This window comes from Phacochoerus africanus, chromosome 3 (assembly GCF_016906955.1).
Source record: "Phacochoerus africanus isolate WHEZ1 chromosome 3, ROS_Pafr_v1, whole genome shotgun sequence".
Taxonomy (NCBI): domain Eukaryota; kingdom Metazoa; phylum Chordata; class Mammalia; order Artiodactyla; family Suidae; genus Phacochoerus; species Phacochoerus africanus.
Window position 1 is genome coordinate 15,924,777 of NC_062546.1, and position 19,022 is coordinate 15,943,798.

General features: G+C 52.5%; 1 protein-coding gene across 1 annotated transcript in view; it reads left to right on the forward strand.

Moving 5' to 3' along the window:
* The first annotated feature begins 1,547 nt into the window (after positions 1-1,547).
* Positions 1,548-19,022, forward strand: part of RIMS4 (regulating synaptic membrane exocytosis 4) — a 67,702-nt gene continuing 50,227 nt past the window's right edge. The window contains exon 1 of the mRNA XM_047771033.1: positions 1,548-1,659. Within this exon, the coding sequence (XP_047626989.1) occupies positions 1,563-1,659 (97 nt within the window). The 5' untranslated portion in view covers positions 1,548-1,562. The remainder of the gene's footprint in view (positions 1,660-19,022) is intronic.

The following is a 19,022-nucleotide window of genomic DNA, read 5'->3' on the forward strand; positions in this document are numbered from 1 at the left end:
ATCCCCCTTGCACAGATGAGGAAACGGCAGGTGCGGTAAAGGACTTTGCCCGAGGCCACACAGAAGGATAGTGCCACAGCGGGGATGGAAGCTCTGTGCTCTTGTCATCTCAGCAGGCTGCTTCGGGAAGCAGATGTGGGAGCAGCTGGGAGAAGTTGGACATCTGGGCCTGACCAGGTGGGGAACCTCAGGTCTTGGGTCAAGGCCAGGGAATGGAGTACCGGTTTCCAATTGTAACTGTGTTCACCCAGGGGGCTCTGCATGTCTGAGCCTGTGCGTGTGCATGTGTGTGAGTCCCTGGGGGGTTATATGTGGGAGTGTGTGGGTGGACCTGTGGGTCAGTGGGCTCGCTCAGTGTCTCTGTATGAGTCTGAGGGCATCTGTGCCTCCGAATGTATCCATCACCGGGAGTGACTAAGTCTGTGTGGCATGTCCAGGTGTGAGCACATGTGTGTCCCCTGAAGTGTGTCTGAGTGTCTCACTCTGAGGCCTGGGTGTCAGCATGACTCCGTGTGAGTGTGACGGTGTTTGTCAGGCATTTCTGGGTGTATGTGAATCAGCACTGAGGGGGGTCAACGTTGGGGGGCACTGGTGTCTCTGTGTTCAGATCTGAGAGTGTCACTGAGTATGTGTGTGAATTCCGAGTAGTGTGAGTTCATGGGGGCGTGTGCGCCCATCTGAACCTCTCTGTGGGTTCGTATTCTGAGTGTGTCTGCAGGTCTCTGGATGTAGGTCTGTGCGTGTCGTTGAATGTGTGGGTCTTCAGGTGTCTGGAGTCTAAGGGGGGTCTGTGGATTGGTTCCTTAGTGTCTCTATGGGTGAGTGCATCTGGGTGAGTCTCTCTGGGTGTGTAAGTGTTTGAGGGTATCTGTGGAGTACCTTGCAGAGTGAAAGTACCTGTGGGTGCCAGTCTGAGCTCCTCTGTGGGTTCGTGTGTGAACCTGAGGGTCTCGAGTGCCGGTCGCTCTGAGTGTGTCCCTTCTGAACGTGTCCCTGGGGAAGGCCAATCTCCGTCCGGGGTTGGACGCCTGGACTCCTGGTCGAGTCTGGGGCTGAGGGAGGGGGTTGCGGCAGAGTGCGGGGCGCGGCCCCGGGCACTGGGGGAAGGCAGCCGGGCGCGCTCCCTCCTCCGGGCGCGCGCACCGGCCAGTCGGGGAGGCGAGGAGGGGCCCCGCCCTATCACTCCGGCTCCCACGCCCCACGCGCGGCGCCCCCTCCCCCGGGCGGCGCGGATTGGCTGAGGCGGCGCCTCGAGCCCGCCCCTCGCGGCCGGCGCGGGGCGCCGCGGGCCAGAACGAGCTGCGCCGCCAACGCCGTCGCCGCTGCTGCTGCCGCCGCCAGGAGCACAGCGCGCCTCGGGCTCCGCGCGCCCCCAGTTCCTGGCCCACCCGCCTGCAGGCCGACCCCGTCGCTTCCGCCAGCTCCGCCGCGGAGCCCCGGCCCGGCACCGGGCCGCCGCCACCACGCCGCGCGCCGTACTCCGCGTCAAGAATGGGGCGGCCAAGCTGCCCAAGCCGGCCGCCGCCGCCGCTGCGGCCGAGGCGCCGGGCGCCGGCGCGGGCATGGAGCGCTCGCAGAGCCGCCTCAGCCTGTCCGCCTCCTTCGAGGCTCTCGCCATCTATTTCCCGTGCATGAACTCCTTCGACGACGAGGACGCAGGTAAGCGCGCCGCTCGCCCCCGACCTCCGGGGGATGGGAGCGTCCCGGGAGCCGGATCCCTAGGCCCCCACCTCGACCCGGTGCGCCCTTAGAGGTAGGTAGCCACTCTCTCTCCCCACCCCCAATCCCAACTCCACTCTGGGATGCGCCCCCAGGGTCTTCTTTCCCACCCGCCGGACCTCAGAGTCCCTGGGATGCCTGGTCTTCTAGCCTCCTGCTGCCCCCAAGGACCTCTGGATCATCTGCATTTACCCCCTTTCCGCAGGTGGGCCCTTCGGATTACCTAGACTTATCTCTATTCTCACCTGCGCCTACTGAATGCTCCCGGTCTTGTCCCTGGATCCGACCTGCTACCCTCCCGGAACCTCCTGTATGTGCCCATTCCTCAAACCCCAGGGCTTTGGCCACCTCACCCCCGGGGCTCCGACGCGCCCCCCCATTGGAGGTGGCGCGCAACCTTTCCGCTCCATCTTTGTCTTGACTGCATCCACAGGCTCCCTGCCCAAGACCCCAGCCCTGCGCCCAAGGCCTTGAGCCCCCCCCCCCCCCCGTTTTTCTCTCTTCCTCTTCCCCCCAGAGGCGGGGGCTCCGGGCTCTAGAACTGGAGCGGACAGCGAAGGCACTGGCCGGGTGACGGCCTCTCCTCCCGGTTCCTCCCTGCTGGTCCCGGACGGAGGCGTAGGTCGGCGCCGACTCTACACCTGCGCGCCCTCCGGAGTGTGCCCCTGACCCCGCGTGCTCTTGTACCTGGAGTAACCCTTCTGGTTGGGCTGAACCCGGCCATCATTCAGTGGCCGGAACCTCAGGCTCCCAGGCCTGCGCGCAACCTCAGCCAGAGCCCAAGGCGCGGGGAAATGTAGGGAAACCAGCTCTTTGGGGCCCTGGGACCAGGCAGAGGAAACAGAAGGGCTCTGGATCTGGTTCTGCCTGCCGTGAGGAAGTGAATCCACCAACAGGTGGGGTAGCTAGAGGGCTTGGATTGTTTCCTAAAGAGTGCCAGATTGGGGGTCAGATTCAGGTTCCAGTCTTGTTTCTCTCCTTATTAGCCATGACCTTGGGAAAATCACCCCACCCTTAGTCTCCATATCCTCATCTGTAAAATGGGATAATATTACTTCAGACACAAGGGTAAAGTTAAAAGTCTTTTGTAAGCTGCAATCTGAGCGTATTTTAACTCATGGGGGGACAAAAGGGGTGTGTGTGCTGGGGAGGAGCAAAATGGTTTCAGGGACACTTTTGAAAACTTGATGAAAATATGGACAGGTTCTCCAAAATATGCACATTCCATAATTGTTTATCCACAGTTTTAGGAGTTCCTGGGCCCTGCTTAAGACTTTCTGCCTGCAGAGACCTTTATCTGGTTGACCAGTTGTCTGATAAGCTTTGGGATGGAGTGGTGGTTGATGGATGCTCACATCTTCCTGCTGGAGCAGGAAGCAGGTGGGGAGAAAAGAAGGTTCTCCAGACGAATGATTGGTTAAGTAAATGGATGGGGTATGTCAGGCCAACCCCTGACAGTCTTGTCTTGCTCTTGACCTGGAAATGGGGGTGGCGTAACGATGGTTACTGCAGAGCCATTTTATAGAATCACCATTTTATGGAAAAAATAACTGAGGCTCAAGGCTTAACTTCTCTCTTGATGCAGCTGAGGGACATTGTGTTGGTCTGGACAAGGCAGGGTGAGGAGGAATGGAGGGGCTCTTGGAACATAATGGCCTCCCCTGGAGCAGAATCACAGAGAGGAAGTCAGGCTAGTGTGGGGGCTTGGGGTGGGAGCCCCATTGTCCTCGGTAGGCTGGCTCCTCCACCTCTCAGTTGATGGTCAGGGATGCTCCTGAAATTCAACAGGCTACTTGGGTCTCAGGAGCCAAGGAGCATCAGTGGCAGAGACAGCTGGGTTTTTCTCCAAAGTCATGCTCCATGTCATGGTTGTTATTGTTGGTTGTAGGCGACTTGCTTTGGTTTCATTTAAGTCAGAATAGATAACTTCGGGGACTATTAGAGATTTTTAAAGCTCCACGTGGATGTTTTCCCCCCACTGCCAGGGGAGTTTTCTTCAAATTCTTAAGTTTTTTACTCGGAAGATCTAGAAATCATCTTGTCCAAACCTTTTTTGCTCCCAGACGGATGTGTGTGTGTGTGTGTGTGTGTGAATGTGAATTTATGCATGTGTGAGATTGACGCCCTCAGGTGTGTGTGTGTAACCCAAGGTCACCCAGTGAGGCAGGCACAGAGCTGAGGTCGAAGTCAGGTTTCCAGTTCTCTTTCCAGTAAAGCACTGGCCCTCTCTCTGAAAGAGGATTTTTTAAAAAGTCAAACCTGACTGTGGAGAAAATGGTTCCCAGGTGAGGAGGCCTTAGGGAGCAGCTGGCAGCCAGGAGTTTGGTCTGGGCATCTCGCCTTCACAGTCTGCTCCCCTTAAGGGATGCTTGCTTTGGGAGGGGAAGGGAGAAAGTGAAGTTTCCTTTCCGGAAAGCTAACGAACGTCTAGTGACAATCAGAAGTAGGCAGTGTTGTCTTGGTGCTTTATTTCTCTTGCTCTCCTCAAAGTTATTAATTTTCTCCTTAAAAAATAGACTTTGGGATTTATTCTTTTAGAACAGCATCACACTGAACTAATTTCAAAAAGCAATTTGAATATCTCTCAGATCCTGGACAGAGACTGCTCCAGTTGGAGGGGTATCTGAACTGTTTTTGGTTTACCTTTCTCTTCTCTGCTCCCTCACCTGGCCTGTTTCATGCCCCTCTGTCCCCGATGGCTCAGAAGTGTCCCTGATGGGCCTCTGGCTTATCTAGGTGCCTTCCCTTTGTTGCTGCTTCTGACTCCTGTCCGGTGCATATTTTTCATCAACGGCACTGACTCAGAGCCATCTTAAGGGCTTATGTGCTACCCTTCAGCTGGCTTCCTGAGAAACCGTATGAGGAGGAGACTTACATTTGCTTTAACTGGGCCAGAGCACTTTCCTGCCTTGGGCTTGGGAGCCCCATTATGTCAGCAGAGGAAGCGGTCCCCTCCACCCCTCTTGAGCCACTGCAGGGCTCAGGATGCTGGTCATTGCAGATTCCCAGAATTCCTCCCCAGGAGCATCTTCCCTCATGCATCCTGAACCGATTTCTTTTTTCCCCCACAAGTTATAGACATTTGTTTTTTTCTTTTATTTATTAAAGTATGATTGATTTACAGTGTTTCTTCAAGTTCTGTTTTACAGCAGAGTGACCCAATCACACAGTTCCCTGTGAACTAATTTCTTACATTGCTTTTGCCCCTTTTCACAAAGATGCTGGGGCTTTAGAGAGGCACGCTCTTGGGAGGCAGTTTGGTGTCTGTGTCTTCATGGCTCAGCCTCACCAGTACTGGGTTTGTAATTGAGGGATGGGGCAGGGAGGAGTCAGACACATAACCTTGGCTTTCTCATCTGTATGAAGAAGAAAATAATAGCACGGACCATAGAGGGTCAGCATTTTTTATATGATGACCTTCTGCTAAATATCCTCTTAGGCACTTTCAATAATGTTTTCTTTCCTCACGGCAATTCTGTAACATTAATGTTTAATACCCCCATTTTCAGATGTGAAAACCAAGGCACAATCCATGTTAACATCCCCATTTTCAGATGAAAAAACTGAGGCACAGAGAGAGTATTCCCTCAAGGTCACTGAAGGAGGCAGGATTTGAACGTGAGCAATCTGACTCAAGCATCTATGCTGTTGATTGGTGTGCTGTGTGCTCTATGCCAAGGGCTTAGTACTATACCTCGCACTAGGTAGGCACTCAATACCTGTTAGCTAATATCTTTCTTATTACCAAGTAAGACTTGTTTCTGAGCATGACTGTAAAAAAGAACCTACGGGTTTGAGGGACAGAGGGGAAGGACGGTTCTCAAAATGTTAGCTTTTAAAATTTTAATAAGCTAATTTTATTGCACTGTTACAGCTATTAAGGCAGAGTTGGGCCCTCCTCTTGGAAGGGGTTTAAAGATGGGGATTTGGTGGACTTGCATGTGGAAGAAGAGGGTGGGGAGCGCTCAGCTCCCCATTTCCCTGTTCTCTTTAACAGTTAATTTTCGGTATATCTACGGTCCCAGCCTTGCCTTGGGCACAGCTGGAGAGTAAGTGTGTCTCCAGTTTTTAGCAAATGGCAAAGGGGGTTGCTGCAGCAGGGTCTGGAATTGAGGATGGTGTCCCTGAGTCTGACCAAGTCGTTTCGGCGTCCAGTTCTCCCCCACCCTCCCCGGAGAGGGGCGGAGAAGCTGGAGCAGCCAGCTCCGATTTGCCCATAGGATGCTTCGATCCAGCGCAGGGAGGAAGTTGCCATGGCAACACCGGCCGGCTACCAGTCCCTCTCCTAGCAGTTCGGGCCACATCTCTGGGCTGGAAAGCCTTCTTCCGCTCAGGCCAAATCTGATGGGTGATGGATGGGTCCTGCAGGCTAGTGCCAGAGCCCACTCCCCTTGTTTTGCACCGAGGGGAAATGGAGGGGGCTCTCTGAGTCACTTCTCCAGGCTTATGGGGTGGAGATGCTCCTGTCTGTCTTGCCAGACAGATCCCAGCAGGGGGAACGAGAGCTCCAAATCCCACCCCCACCACAGGCACCTGAAATGACCGCACTGGAATCCCCCCCCCCCCTTTACTCCTTTTGGCAGAGTTTTCTTTCCCAGACCAAGTGCTAACTTTTGTCCTTGAAATTTGACCTGAGCTTTTTCTGGGAAACAAAATGTCCTGCGCTCTCCCTCCTTCCCCCTGAGATGGTGGGAACAGAGTACTTCAGCCCCAGAAGGGGGACTGGGGCCAAGTGGAAAAGGGGGCTGGTCAGAGGGAGGCCTTAAAGTATCCTTCAGGATCAGAGCCACTTGAGGGCGTGAGGCAGGAGTTTGGAAGCTTCCCTTCTCACCCGCATCCCTAGGGCAGGCCAACGTCCTGTCTCCCCTCCACCCCTTCCCTTAATTACCACCAAGCACTGTCGTCTCCTGTATGTGTTGGGACTTGGGCAGAACGTGTCTAGATTTGGATAACTGAGGCATAGTAAAGAATCAAACCAATTGTTCAAGTTGTGGGTGGGGTGGGAATGTGGACCCAAACTACTTTATCTAAAATTACCCTGAAAGCGGTATCTCAGGAAAATCGGGTGCCTGGGAAGTCATCCCTTCCCCCGTGACACAAATCACTGGCCTACGGATCTGCTTGGATGCTGTTAAAGCTCTTTCCTAAAATTCTCTCTCCCTCTGGCACCCCCTCTTCCTTGTCCCCAGCTGCTAGACTCATGGCTCCAGCTTCCTTGGCGTTTGTAGCTGCCGGAGGCCCACCTGGTACTTTCCGGCAGCGGGGGAAGGGGGAAGGAGGGCCCCTTCCTCTTGTCTCTCTGCAAGAATGATGCTCTGCCTTCCTTCCCGTCTACCTCCATCCCTAAGGTGGAGGAGCCCTTCTCACTGCAGGCTGCGCGAGGGGCAGCTCGGAGGGTGGAGGAGAGCAGACTGCAAGCCCGCTGACCCTCTCTCCCAGCTCAGGGCCTTTCTTTCCCTTTCCGTCTTCAAACATCTCTTCATTGTGGCCTTAACGGCCATCGCTTCAGCATTTCTTTTAAGAGTTGTTGGAGGAGTTCCCGTCGTGGCGCCGTGGTTAACGAATCCGACTAGGAACCATGAGGTTGAGGGTTCGATCCCTGCCCTTGCTCAGCGGGTTTAAGGATCCGGTGTTGCCATGAGCTGTGGTGTAGGTCACAGACGTGGCTCTGATCCAGCGTTGCTGTGGCTCTGGCATAGGCTGGCAGCTACAGCTCCGATTCGACCCCTAGCCTGGGAACCTCCATATGCCGCGGGGGAGCGGCCCAAGAAATGGCAAAAAGACAAAAAAAAGAGTTGTTGGAAAGGCACCAGTTTTGGAGAACATGCTCAGAAGGGTGCAGACAGCCTCCCCAATGTAATCAACCCCCTTCCCCTTGGTCAGTCCCACTGTATCACTGTCAGAGCTCCAGTACCCCCCCCACCAAGTTCCTGAGAATGACCGACTGGAATTCACTCCCTCCCTCATCCAGTTTACTCCATGGAGCTTAGATTTGACTCCATTTTGGTGCTAGGGCCTCACTTTTCTCATCTTGAAAAAGGGGTTCATTATCTTTGTCAGAGCTTCTCTCGGGGTTGTAAAAATAAAATGATGGAAAGCTTGTTCAGCTGTGCTCAGTGCTTTCCGTAATCTCACTGAATCCCATAGCAACCAGAAGGGGTAGCTACTGTTGCCAATGTACCCATTTCACAGATGAGGAAAAGTCAGGCAGCTTGGCCCAGTTTACTGATTTTCTTGGATTGCACGATAGTGATTCAGACCCAGGTGTGTTTGACTACAGAGGCCACCCTCTGCCTTCTGTCCTGAAATGAGATTCCAGGAGGGAGAGGGCTGTGTAAGCCTTGGGAGCTATGCTTGGGTGATCAAAACAGTCACTGACCAAGGCCAGGGTTTGAGGGTCTGTTCAGATTCAGATCCGCCCTTCCAGGGTCTGCCATCCCATTACCTTTGGTCCCAGTCTGCCAGAGGGCCTTCCTGGCCATCAGTTCCTGGATGATCCCGTCACGGGGCTGCCTGGCCTCCTTGAAGAATCCAGTTGTCTGCCCTGGCCCTGGGGGCCCAGCCATCACCTGCCTCTCCAGACCGATGTAGGCCAATGCTGGATTATATTTAACGCTGTGCTATTTCCACTTGACAGCTCCAGAGCGCCATCCCCCCTCCCCTTTTCTCCTTCCTCCCCCCTCCCCTTCTGATTCACTCGGAAACTGACAAGGCTGATGTCAGCGCCTTATTCTTAGCCCCCGTAATTGTAACTGCATTTAGCAGTGCTCACTTCATTAACAGTTTCGGCATGGGGGAGTGAGATGACTGGGTGGCTGGGCAGGGGGAGTGAAATGACTGGGTGGCTGGGCAGGGACATGGATGGGGGTGCGGAGGGGGCAGCTGCTGCAGGGATTCTGGCCAGCTGCCTTGTCTGGGTGGACCAAGTGGGCAGGTTCCAGGTGTGACTTTCCAAGACTAGCAGTCTTGGCCGGCCCCTTGCAGACAATCTAATCTGCTCTCCTCCTTAGACAAGGAGGGAGACTGAGGCTCAGCCAGGCGCAGAACAGCTTGCCAAGGTCACATGTTGAGGACCCAGGGCTCTGGCCTTTGAGGCTAGGTTTTCTTCTTTGGTATTGCTCATTCAACTAATATTTAATTAGCTGCTCAGTGCCAAATAGCATTCTAGGTGCTGGGGCTGTATCAGGGTAACAAGGCAGACACAGTTTTTGCTCTCATGGAATTATGTTCTGGGGTGGAGGAGACAGACAATAAACAGGGAAGCAATTAAATATTATTTCAGGTTGTATGAAGTGACATGAATATAAGACAGATGGGATAGGAGATAACACTAAGTAGGCAGAAAAGACTCACTGAGGAAGTGACATTCCCAAGTTGAATGACAAAGAGCCAGCAACGGGACTATGAGGGGATAGAGGGAATCTAGGCAGAGGCAGCAGCTGGTGCAAAGGCCCTGGGCTCATTGTGAATTTGGGTGGTTAGGGAACAGAAAGCAGAGCAGCAGGGCTGGACTGCCTCAAGGGAGAGGAGGTCAGAGAAGTAAGCTGGGGGTAGATCACTCAGCCTTGTAGACAAAGACAAGGAGTGTCAGGTGAGGAAACTGAAGTTCAGGGTGGAAGGGAAAAGACCTCAGCTGGGTAAAGTCAAAGAGAGGCCGAGAGCGCGTGCTTACTGAATGCTTGTCTTTTTAGTTCCTTAGACACAGATGGCTGTGCCTTTAAGTGCATCACGTGGCTTCCTTTCTCAGTGTAGCTGGAAGGTAGTGTGGAGTCTGGGAAGGGCTTTTTCTGCCTTTCCTGCCTGCCCCTCCCCTCCATGGCTCTCGGCTGTATAGCATCTTGGGGTGACATAGCTGTGACACTGTGGGGCTTCCATGGTAGGACAGAAAGAACATGGCTTTGGAATCTGACATACCTTAATTTTTTTTAATAAAATTGTTTTTTTTTTTGGTTTTTTTTAGGGCCACCCCTGCAGCATATGGAAGTTCCTAGGCCAGGGGTCAAATTGGCCTACACCACAGCCACAATAATGCAGGGTCCCAGCCACGTCTGCGACCTACACCACAGCTCACAGCAACGCTGGTTCCTTAACCCACTGAGAGAGGCTAGGGATCGAACCTGTGTCCTCATGAATACTCATCGGGTTTGTTACCGCTGTGCCACCGTGGAAACTCCTGACATACCTGAATTTTTATCTTGTCTCTGCCACTTCTAAATTGTGACTTTGAGCAAGTGGTTTGGCCTCTCTGGAGCTCAATTTCCTCATCCGTAAAAGGGGCATGACAATAGTAAGTTCTTCAAAGGGTTCTCATGAGGAATACGTTGACATAGCACACACAAAACACAGTTACCTAGTGCGAGGCCTGCGGAACTAAGGTTTCCTCAGTTATAGGGACTGATGAGATCATGGCTTTAAAGCTGGGCACATAATAGGTGCTCAGTTAGTGGTTACTGCTGCAGTTGTGGTGCTTACTGTTGGTTTTAATGGGTAAGAATCATTGAGGGGACTTGTTAAAAAATAGGTCACTGGCCCTCGCCCTAGAGTTTCTCATTCAGTCTGGGGCAGGACCTGAAAATCTCATGCTAACAAGTTCCCAGGTGATGCTGATAAACTGGTCCAGGGACCAGAGACTCACTAGGTTAGAAGATAAAGCTGTGGAGAAATGGGAGTTCCCATTGTGGCTCAACGGTTAACGAATCTAAGAACCATGAGGTTGCAGGTTCGATCCCTGGCCTTGCTCAGTGGGTTAAGGATCCGGTGTTGCCGCGAGCTGTGGTGTAGGTTGCAGACGCGGCTCAGATCCCGAGTTGCTGTGGCCCTGGTGTGGGCCGGCAGCTACAGCTCCGATTAGACCCCTAGCCTGGGAACCTCCATATGCTGTGGGAGCGGTCCTAGAAATGGCAAAAAGACAAAAAAAAAAAAAGCTGTGGAGAAATGAAGCGTTCTTCTCAATTTTCGGTGTCTCCTGGATACTTGTGTCTTAGATGCTTGGGACATTGGGTACCAAATGTAGTACCTGGGTTTCGTCTTCGGGCGCTCCTGTTTCCATCACACGGTCCCAGATCAAATGAGGCTCAGCTGCTGCCCTGCTTTGCACCGGGGTTAATGTGAAGGACCCCATCAATCCTTTTGGAAGTCATCCGTATAAATGATAAATGAGTCGAAATGAATAACACCCCAGACCATGATATCCTTTTGTGGACTCGGCCTCAGACAGCTCTGGTGACTCTGAGGGGCTCAGGTCTAGCGCCTTTGACCGAAGGGCATAGGACATGGTCCCTTTTCGTGCTTTGGGGAAAGGCAGGGCTATGTATTAAAACCAGAAGGTTTCTTTGAGGCCAGGTCTCTGCTGGGGAGAAGTAAATCAAAGGAATCACCGATGTTAAGGGGCACGATGCTGGGAAATGCTGTCCAGGGACCTTACGGAGTCAGTTTATTTAGGTGTTTCTAGGAAAGGGGTCGCTGGTAATTTTCTAGGGAAGGTTGAGGTTTAGCTCAGATTGGACACACGGGGGACAAACCTTATGATGTGATAAGATTCCCATCCAGTCCCATAAAACTCAGAGTCTGAATACAAAGGCATTTGCAATAGTTTTCAGGTGGGACTTGTTCTAAAATGATGGACATACTCCCCTGAAAGGGGTGGCTTGGGGGTAGCAAGACAGCATGGACTTTGGAAGCCCCCAAACCTGGGTTTAAGTCTCTGCCATTTGAGTACTAGCTGTGCCTCCCTCTTTTTCTCTCCCTCCCTCTTGCTCTCTTTTTAAGGGCTACTCCTTTGGCACATGGAGGTTCCCAGGCTAAGGTTGAATTGGAGCTGCAGCTGCTGGCCTACACCACAGCTCATAGCAACGAGGGATCCAAGCCATGTCTTTGACCTACACCACAGCACACAGCAGCACTGGATCCTTAACCCACTGAGCAAGGTCAGGGATTGAACCTGTATCCTCCGGGATACTAGTTGGGTTCTTAACCCACTGAGCCACAACGGGAACTCCCTTGTCTCTTGCTTTCAGTATGTTACCGCTCTGGGCCTCAGCCTTGTCCTTTGTAAATTGCAGGGAATGATTCTGCCTTGGGAGAATGAGAGATAATGCGTGTGTGAGGGATAGAAGGTGTCCAGGACATAGCAGCGCTGTCTCCTTGCTCTATGGACTTCCCAGATGCAGGAAGGGCGGGATGGCGAGGGTGCACTGCCTGCGGTTGGAACTCCTGGCTCTGGTCTGGACAGCTGGTGTTTACTGTGTGCCTCGTGGGGTCTGAGAGGCTGCCTTAGGAGTCAGGAGAAGAGGTCTCCGTTCAGCTGCTGAATCTCAGCATCTCCCCTGGCTGCTCCCCTTTGTCTTTGGGGCCGCAGAATCCACATTTGCAGAGTGAGCATCTAGTGGGCTTCATTTAGATACAACCAGAGTCTCCCGGAAAACGGAGGACATTTGTTAGGCCCCCGTCTCCCTCTTTGGAGTCCTCCCCTGTGCCCGGCCTCTGTATTTTCAGCCCCAGAGCATCCCCTTCCGCCAGAGATTCTCTCTAGCTGATCCTTGGCCGATTGCTCATTGAATACTTTTTGAAAGAGTATTATTTGGATTAAGTAATATATGCAGATGGTATAACATTTAAAAAATTATTGAAGTATAGTTGATTTACAATATTGTTTAATTTCTGCTGTGCAGCAAGGTGATTCACTTATACATGTATACATTTTTTTTTCATATTCTTTTCCATTATGGTTTATCACAAGATACTGCCTATAGGTCCCTGGGCTATATAGTAGTAGGACTTATTGTTGACTGATACAACATTTAGGAAGCACGAAAGACATCCAGTTACAAGGGCCGCAGGCACCTCCCACTTCTGGGTCTCCTATCCCCTCCCCAGGACAAACAGTTTCCAGCCCTCACGACCTCTTATGTTGCTGTTACTAACAATGACGTAGTACATCGTATCCAAACGGCGCCAAAGGATACCCAAGGAAGCACAGTCGGCCTCCTGCCTCAGCCACCGAGTCCCGCTCCCACAAACCATCATCACGGTCTTGGAGGCTACCAGCTTTTCCTTTATTTCCTGGTTAGCAAATTTTTATTAAACACTTACAGTGATGCTCAGCCCTGTGAGGATTCAAGAGTAGTCAGCAGCAATATAGCATCGTAGTGGTTGTGATACACACTCCACAGTGGGGTGGCCTGGGTTCGAATTCTGGCTTTGCCATTTATTGGCTGTGTGACTTTGAGCAAATTACTTAACTTCTCTGAGCCTCAGTTTCCTCAATGGCGAGATGGGCTAGTAATAGCCACCCCCGCTTCCCCGTCTTCAAGGTGTCATGAGAACTAAATGAGTAAATATCTGTGACATGCTTTGTAGAGAGCCCCCACACAGTAAAAAATGGAAAGTGTGTTAGCTATTACTGTCTAAGAGCCTTTTAAGCTGGAAGCCTCTCTGAAGTCCTCTGGCATCTTCAGCCATGGTCCAGAGAGGGATCCCACATGCCCAGAGCCTCACAGCAGGTCTGGCAAAACCAGGAATAGAACTGATGTTTCTAGACTCCCTGCCACGGCCTCTTCCTCTCCCAGGTGGCCCAAGTGGCCACTCAGGGCCCTGTCGACACCTGAGGCTTCAAGTCCATGCCCTGCGCTTCGAGTACCCAGTGCCCCTGGGAAATGCCATTTGGAGTCACCTTGGGAGTGGCTGGGAGGATGTGTCACTAATTGGGGCCTGTAATGGGAATTAATTAGTTCCTTAGCAAATGTCTTGAGAAACATCTCTCATTTGCCTGGGTCTGACACCAAGACTGGACCAGGTGCCTCAGGAGCCCACCCAGACCCAGGCCAGCCCACCCCAGAGCTGTCTGGCCCCCGGAAGCTGCAACCACTTCTGCCTAGCTTCTGTTGGATGTGCTGAGTCCTGGGAGGGCCCCCCCAAAAAAACTGGGAGGCCTGGTCCTGATGGGGATCAGGTGGGTGCTGCCAGGGAGGAAAGAATTAACATGGGTAGTGTTCTTAGGCTCCTCCCAGCGGCCTTCACCTTGAGAAGAATATAGAGGAAGGGAGAATTTCCTCTTGTTCCCAGTGTCCTAGGTGAGACCTGGATTCTTGTACAGCTGACGTGCTGTGCAGGGCTCCTAGGTGAGACCGGGGTGCAGGATGGTCAGGAAGCAGCAGCTGGCACTGAGTACTCAGCCACAGGCCAGCCCAAGCCCGACATATGGGAACTCCGAAGGGTGGATGGTGTCACAGAGTTGACTGGCCTTCTGTACTCTGGTATTAGTCGTGAGCTATGAAAAGCCCCCCAGGTTGTGGGGGGGCATAACTTGGGGGTGCAGGACAGCTTCCATCAGCTAAGAGTGGTTCTCTAAAGGAGTAGCTGTGGTGTTCCTGTCATGGCGCAGTGGAAACGAATCCGATTAGGAACCGTGAGGTTTGGGGTCTGATCCCTGGCCTTGCTCAGTGAGTTAAGGATCCAGTGTTGCCGTGAGCTGCGGTGTAGGTTGCAGACACGGCTCGGATCTGGCGTTGCTGTGGCTGTGGTGTAGGTTGGCAGCTGTAGCTCTGATTCGACCCCTAGCCTGGGAACCTCCATAGGCCATGGGTGCAGCCCTAAAAAGCAAAAATAAATAAATAAATTAATTAATTAAAAAAAAATAAAGAAGGAGCAGCAGCGAGTCAGAACCAGAGAAACTCACAGCAGTTGTGGGATGGGTGTCGTCCTGCTTGGTTAAGGGGATCTGGCTGGGCTGGGTCTGCCCACCTGCTGTCCAGGAACTTCTGGCAGCAGAGCAGGGAAGGCAAGTGTGGCCAGCTCTGGGCTGAGCAATGTCCACCCCTATTACAGGTCGCCTCTCATGAGGTGTGCATGGTCGTTATGTCAGGCAGGGCTGGAGGAATATCTGGATGGACCCTTGGCTTGGCCAGGGTCACAGAGCTAATGAAGGTAGGACAGGGTCTCAAGCTCAGGTCTCTCCAACCCTTACGGTCTTTCCAACAGCCTGTGTTCCATTTAATCCTTTTCATGGATATATGTGTATATTTTGTGCTTCACAGTGGGCTTCCTTCCAGGTCCCCCCCCCCCTTTTTTTTTTTTTGGTCTTTTGTCTTTTTAGGACTGCACACATGGCATATGGAGGTTCCCAGGCTAGGGGTCTAATCTAATCAGAGCTACAGCTGCCAGCCTACACCACAGCCAGAGCAACGCCAGATCCGAGCCGTGTCTGTGACCTACACCACAGCTCACTGTGACGCCGGATCCTTAACCCACTGAGCGAGGCCAGGGATCACACCTCATGGTTCCTCGTCGGATTTGTTTCTGCCGCACCAGGCAAAAATAGGAACTCCCAGGTCCCTCTTTGAAAGGCGTCTATCTTGGTTTTCCATTTTGCACCTTGCAAGCATGAAGCCAGTTGGGCCTGGCAGAACAGGTTTGCCTACTTGATCTCACCTGATCCTCCTGGAACACTGGTCTTGTTTCTGGAGAGGTGGGCAGGGGCCCTGACAGGCTGCTTGAGGTGAAAGGTGAAGGGCTAGCTGATTTGTCACGGAATGAGCTCTGAATTTGTCAGAAGAAAATCCTGGATTTGAGACCCAATTTCTGCTCATTTGCCAGCCTGGGCAAGTCTTTCTCTCTGAGCCTTGCTTTCCTCTTTAGGTGAATAAGTCCATGGCCATAAGCCTCGGGTAGCCCGGCAGGTGTTCCAATGATACTGCATATAGTAAGGACATGGTAAGGCTTTGATTTGGGTGGGGGTGGGGAGTCCAGGGCCAGAGCTGACCTCTGAAGAGTGTGTGTGTATGTGTGCACACATGCACATGTGCAGGGAACAGTGTCAGATCAGGGCCCGTCTGTGAAATGGGTACAGTGACGCTTGTCTTGCTGTCATTGCTTGGGTTCCCCATGAAACAAGGGTTACAAGTATTGGCAAGTATTAGGTTAAACTACATGAAATAACACGAAACTGCAATTTTCAGGAGTCGAAATAGTCAGTAGCAGTTGTATGTGGTTCATATGATTCATGGGGTGATGGATAAAACTCCAGGAGGGGATTGAGAGTCAGTTGGGGTAACAGTGTTATCAGCCAGGTTATCCCTGATGGAGCTGAGTGGTGCTGGGGGCCTCTGGGAGACTGCAGAACAGGGCTTGGCAAACTCCCGTAAAGGGCCAGAGTGTGGGCGTTGTAGTCTTTAAGAGTCGTAACGTCACTGTCACAACTGCCCAGTACACAGATGGAGTGCTGCCACAGACATATAAATGGACGGGTGGGGCCATGTTCTAATAAAATTTTATTGACAAAAATAGGCAGCAAGGTGGATTTAGCCCAGGGGCCCTAGTTCGCAGACCCTGGAATAGAACATGCACCTGCTTTATCCCCCCAGGAGTGAGGCAGCTGGGCTCTTTATACATCAGCTCCCATCAGTCAGTGGTCGAGGGCTGAGGGTGTGGGAGGCGGTGTGGGGAGTTGTCTGTCCCCCTCAGGCGGAGAAGAACGGGTGCTGGCCGCAGGAGGTGAAGCGGCAAAGAGGAGGGATGTGGGGCAGGGCTGGCTCTTTGGCAGCTCCAGGGCCTGACTGTGTTTGGAGAGCATACGGGAGAGGAAGTGGCGGGCCGAACAGGAAACTGAGTTTGGGGTAGGGCCAGGTTACCTAACTTCATATCTCCAGCCCTTTCAGCCAGTCCTTCCTCCCATGCACAAACTGACTCCTCTGACCTTGGCCATTGGGTTCCAACTGTTTACCTCCCACGCCTACACTTGGGCACTTGCCTCTTCTGGGATGCCCTGCCCCTCCACCTTCAGGGCTCCAATGCCACCTCCTCCAGGAAGCACACCTCCCTTCTCTGAGTGGAGCTGATCATTCCTCCTTGGTGTTCAACATGGCACTTGGAGCTGCTCTTCTCTCTCCAGCCATTGCAAAGTCTGCCTGGCAGCTCTTTTCACTGCCACACCCAGAGCAACTCCCTTCAGGTCAGGGGCTGTATGGTTCTCGGCTGCATCCTACCCAGAGGGCACTGATTTGGGAAAAGTGGAGCTGAACCCTAACCCTCCACCTCCCTCCCAGCCTCTTTCCCTCCCCTCCCTCCTTCCCTTCCTTTTCCAGTCTGGCTGATAGCCAGGCCCTGTCCCAGGTGCTGGTGACCCAAGACAAACCCAGGCTTTGCCCTCATGAAGTTTACAGTCTGGTGGGGGAGTGGTTAGACATTTGCCAATCCAAAGGAACACGAGTGAATTGATCATTGTGGTGCTAAGTGCCATACTGGTCAAGTGCAGGGTGCTAGGGGAGGCTGGAGCTGGAAGAATGGACTTGGGGGAGGGGAGGGGAGGGGAGGGGAGCAGGCAGCTCAGCTGAGACTTCAGGACCAGGACGGAGTGGAGTTGGCCGGTGAAGGTGTGTGTGTGGCGGGGGGAGAGCACAGGCTTGGGAGTCAGGGGAGTCTGGGTGTCAGATCTTGGATTCTCTTAGTCCCCATTTTCTCATCAGCCTCTCCCTCTCCCACACATGGATGGAGATACTCTAATTGCTTCTGCAGGGCTGAATTATGGGTAGTTTTTGCTTTCTAGTTTGCACTTTTTTTTTGGTATTTTCCAAGTTTTCCACAATGGACACTTCATAGCCAAAATTGAAGTCTCCAGCATCCGGAGATCACACTCCCACTGGTAGTTGTGTGACCGTCACCACGTTGTTTAATCACTCCCGCTTCTGTCTCTCTCTCTGTAAGATGAGAACCATGGTGATTAACACACGGGGCCCGTTATGCTCTGACACGTCACCCTCCCTTAACTTGTTAGAGCCTCACAACTACTCTGTGAGGCAGGTGCTGTCACTACCCTGTTTTGTACACGAGGAAACAGGCATGGAGAAGTTTAGTATGTCGTTCAAGGTCACACAGTTAGAGTCAGAAGCGGGAGTCAAACCCAGATGTCTGACTCCAAAGTCTGAGCTTACCCGCTTGCCTCTACCACCCGCCTCACAGCATAGGGATGAGAATTAATGACGGGACACCTGTCAAGCCCTTAGCACAGTGCCTGGCACACACTAGCACTCGTAAATATTAGCTCCTATTATTATTAGCAGCTATGCAAAGGCCCTGGGGTAGGAAAGGCACATGGTGTTTTAAAGACGCATGTGGTTAGTGAAATAGCATGACTGGATCACACTGGGTCTTTAAAGTCAAGAATCTTGGACTTGAGCTTAAGGACAGGAGAACCCCTGTTGGGTTTTTAGCAGGGAGGTGACAGACTCAGATCTGGGGTTTGCAAAGACCTCTTTGGCTGCAGATGAGATGAATGGAGCCAGGAGGCCCAGGGTTGGCTCCTTTCGGCTATGGCAACTCTCTCCAGGTGGGTTGGACCATCCCAGCACTGACTCTTCAGACCCTGGCGGTGATGCTGTTGTGTTGTCTAGGCTGACTGTGTGGGCCGGAGCACAGGACACAGGAGTCAGGAATGTGTCACTAGGCTGGTCTGGTGATGCTGGGAGGCTGAGAAGTGCCAGTTTGAAGGCAGGAACAAATTACTCTCCTGGAGATGAGGCCGGGCCAGTTCCTGTCGTGTTACATTATTAAATTTGTAATCTTCATTCTAATACTTCCCAGCAGTGAATAAGAACCAAATTTAAAATGCTGGCTTTACATTTCTGAAATGAAGGTCTTTGTCAGGAACTCTTGAAACCCGTAATTTCTCTCCAGAGGTGAATGTCTACATCTTAAAAAAAAATTAAAACAAATAAGAAAGGAAAAACCACCCTTTAGTTAAAGGCTGGGTTCAAAGGGTTGTCTGCAGCCCCAACCCTGGCAGGGATTGAGAGTGGGGTCTCCAGTCCCAGAAAAGGCTCAGCGTAGGACTGGGCCTCCCAGGAAATTTAACTCCCCAAATCTGAGCCTTGCTAGGGAGGCAAGTTAAGAGAAGCCTCCTGCCCACCTCACCCCCAGGTGGTTGGCACATCTGCTGATTTGTGAAGAGGTTTGATACAAAATTGGACCATAATCCTTAGGAGAATCGCCCCGGGTCAGGTGCTGATGAGTTTTCTCATGACCTGTTTGGTGGGCGATGGACCGGGCTGGTAGAACAATGCGCTGTGTTGTTCCTGCCTTTACACTTGGCAAGAAGGGCCCTGACCTGGGGTGCCAGCATTATTGGGCAGCTCTCCAGGGGGGCACCTGGACCCGTCTTTCTAGGCCATGTTCAGGGTATGTGGGACCCTGGAATTCCCTGTCTAAATGGACCCGAGTCAGCATCCAGGGTCTGCCCAGACCCCTTCCCTAGGCCCATCCTCCGTCACTGGTGTCCTCATGCTTGGCCCCAAAGGAGCTGTTGGTGGAGG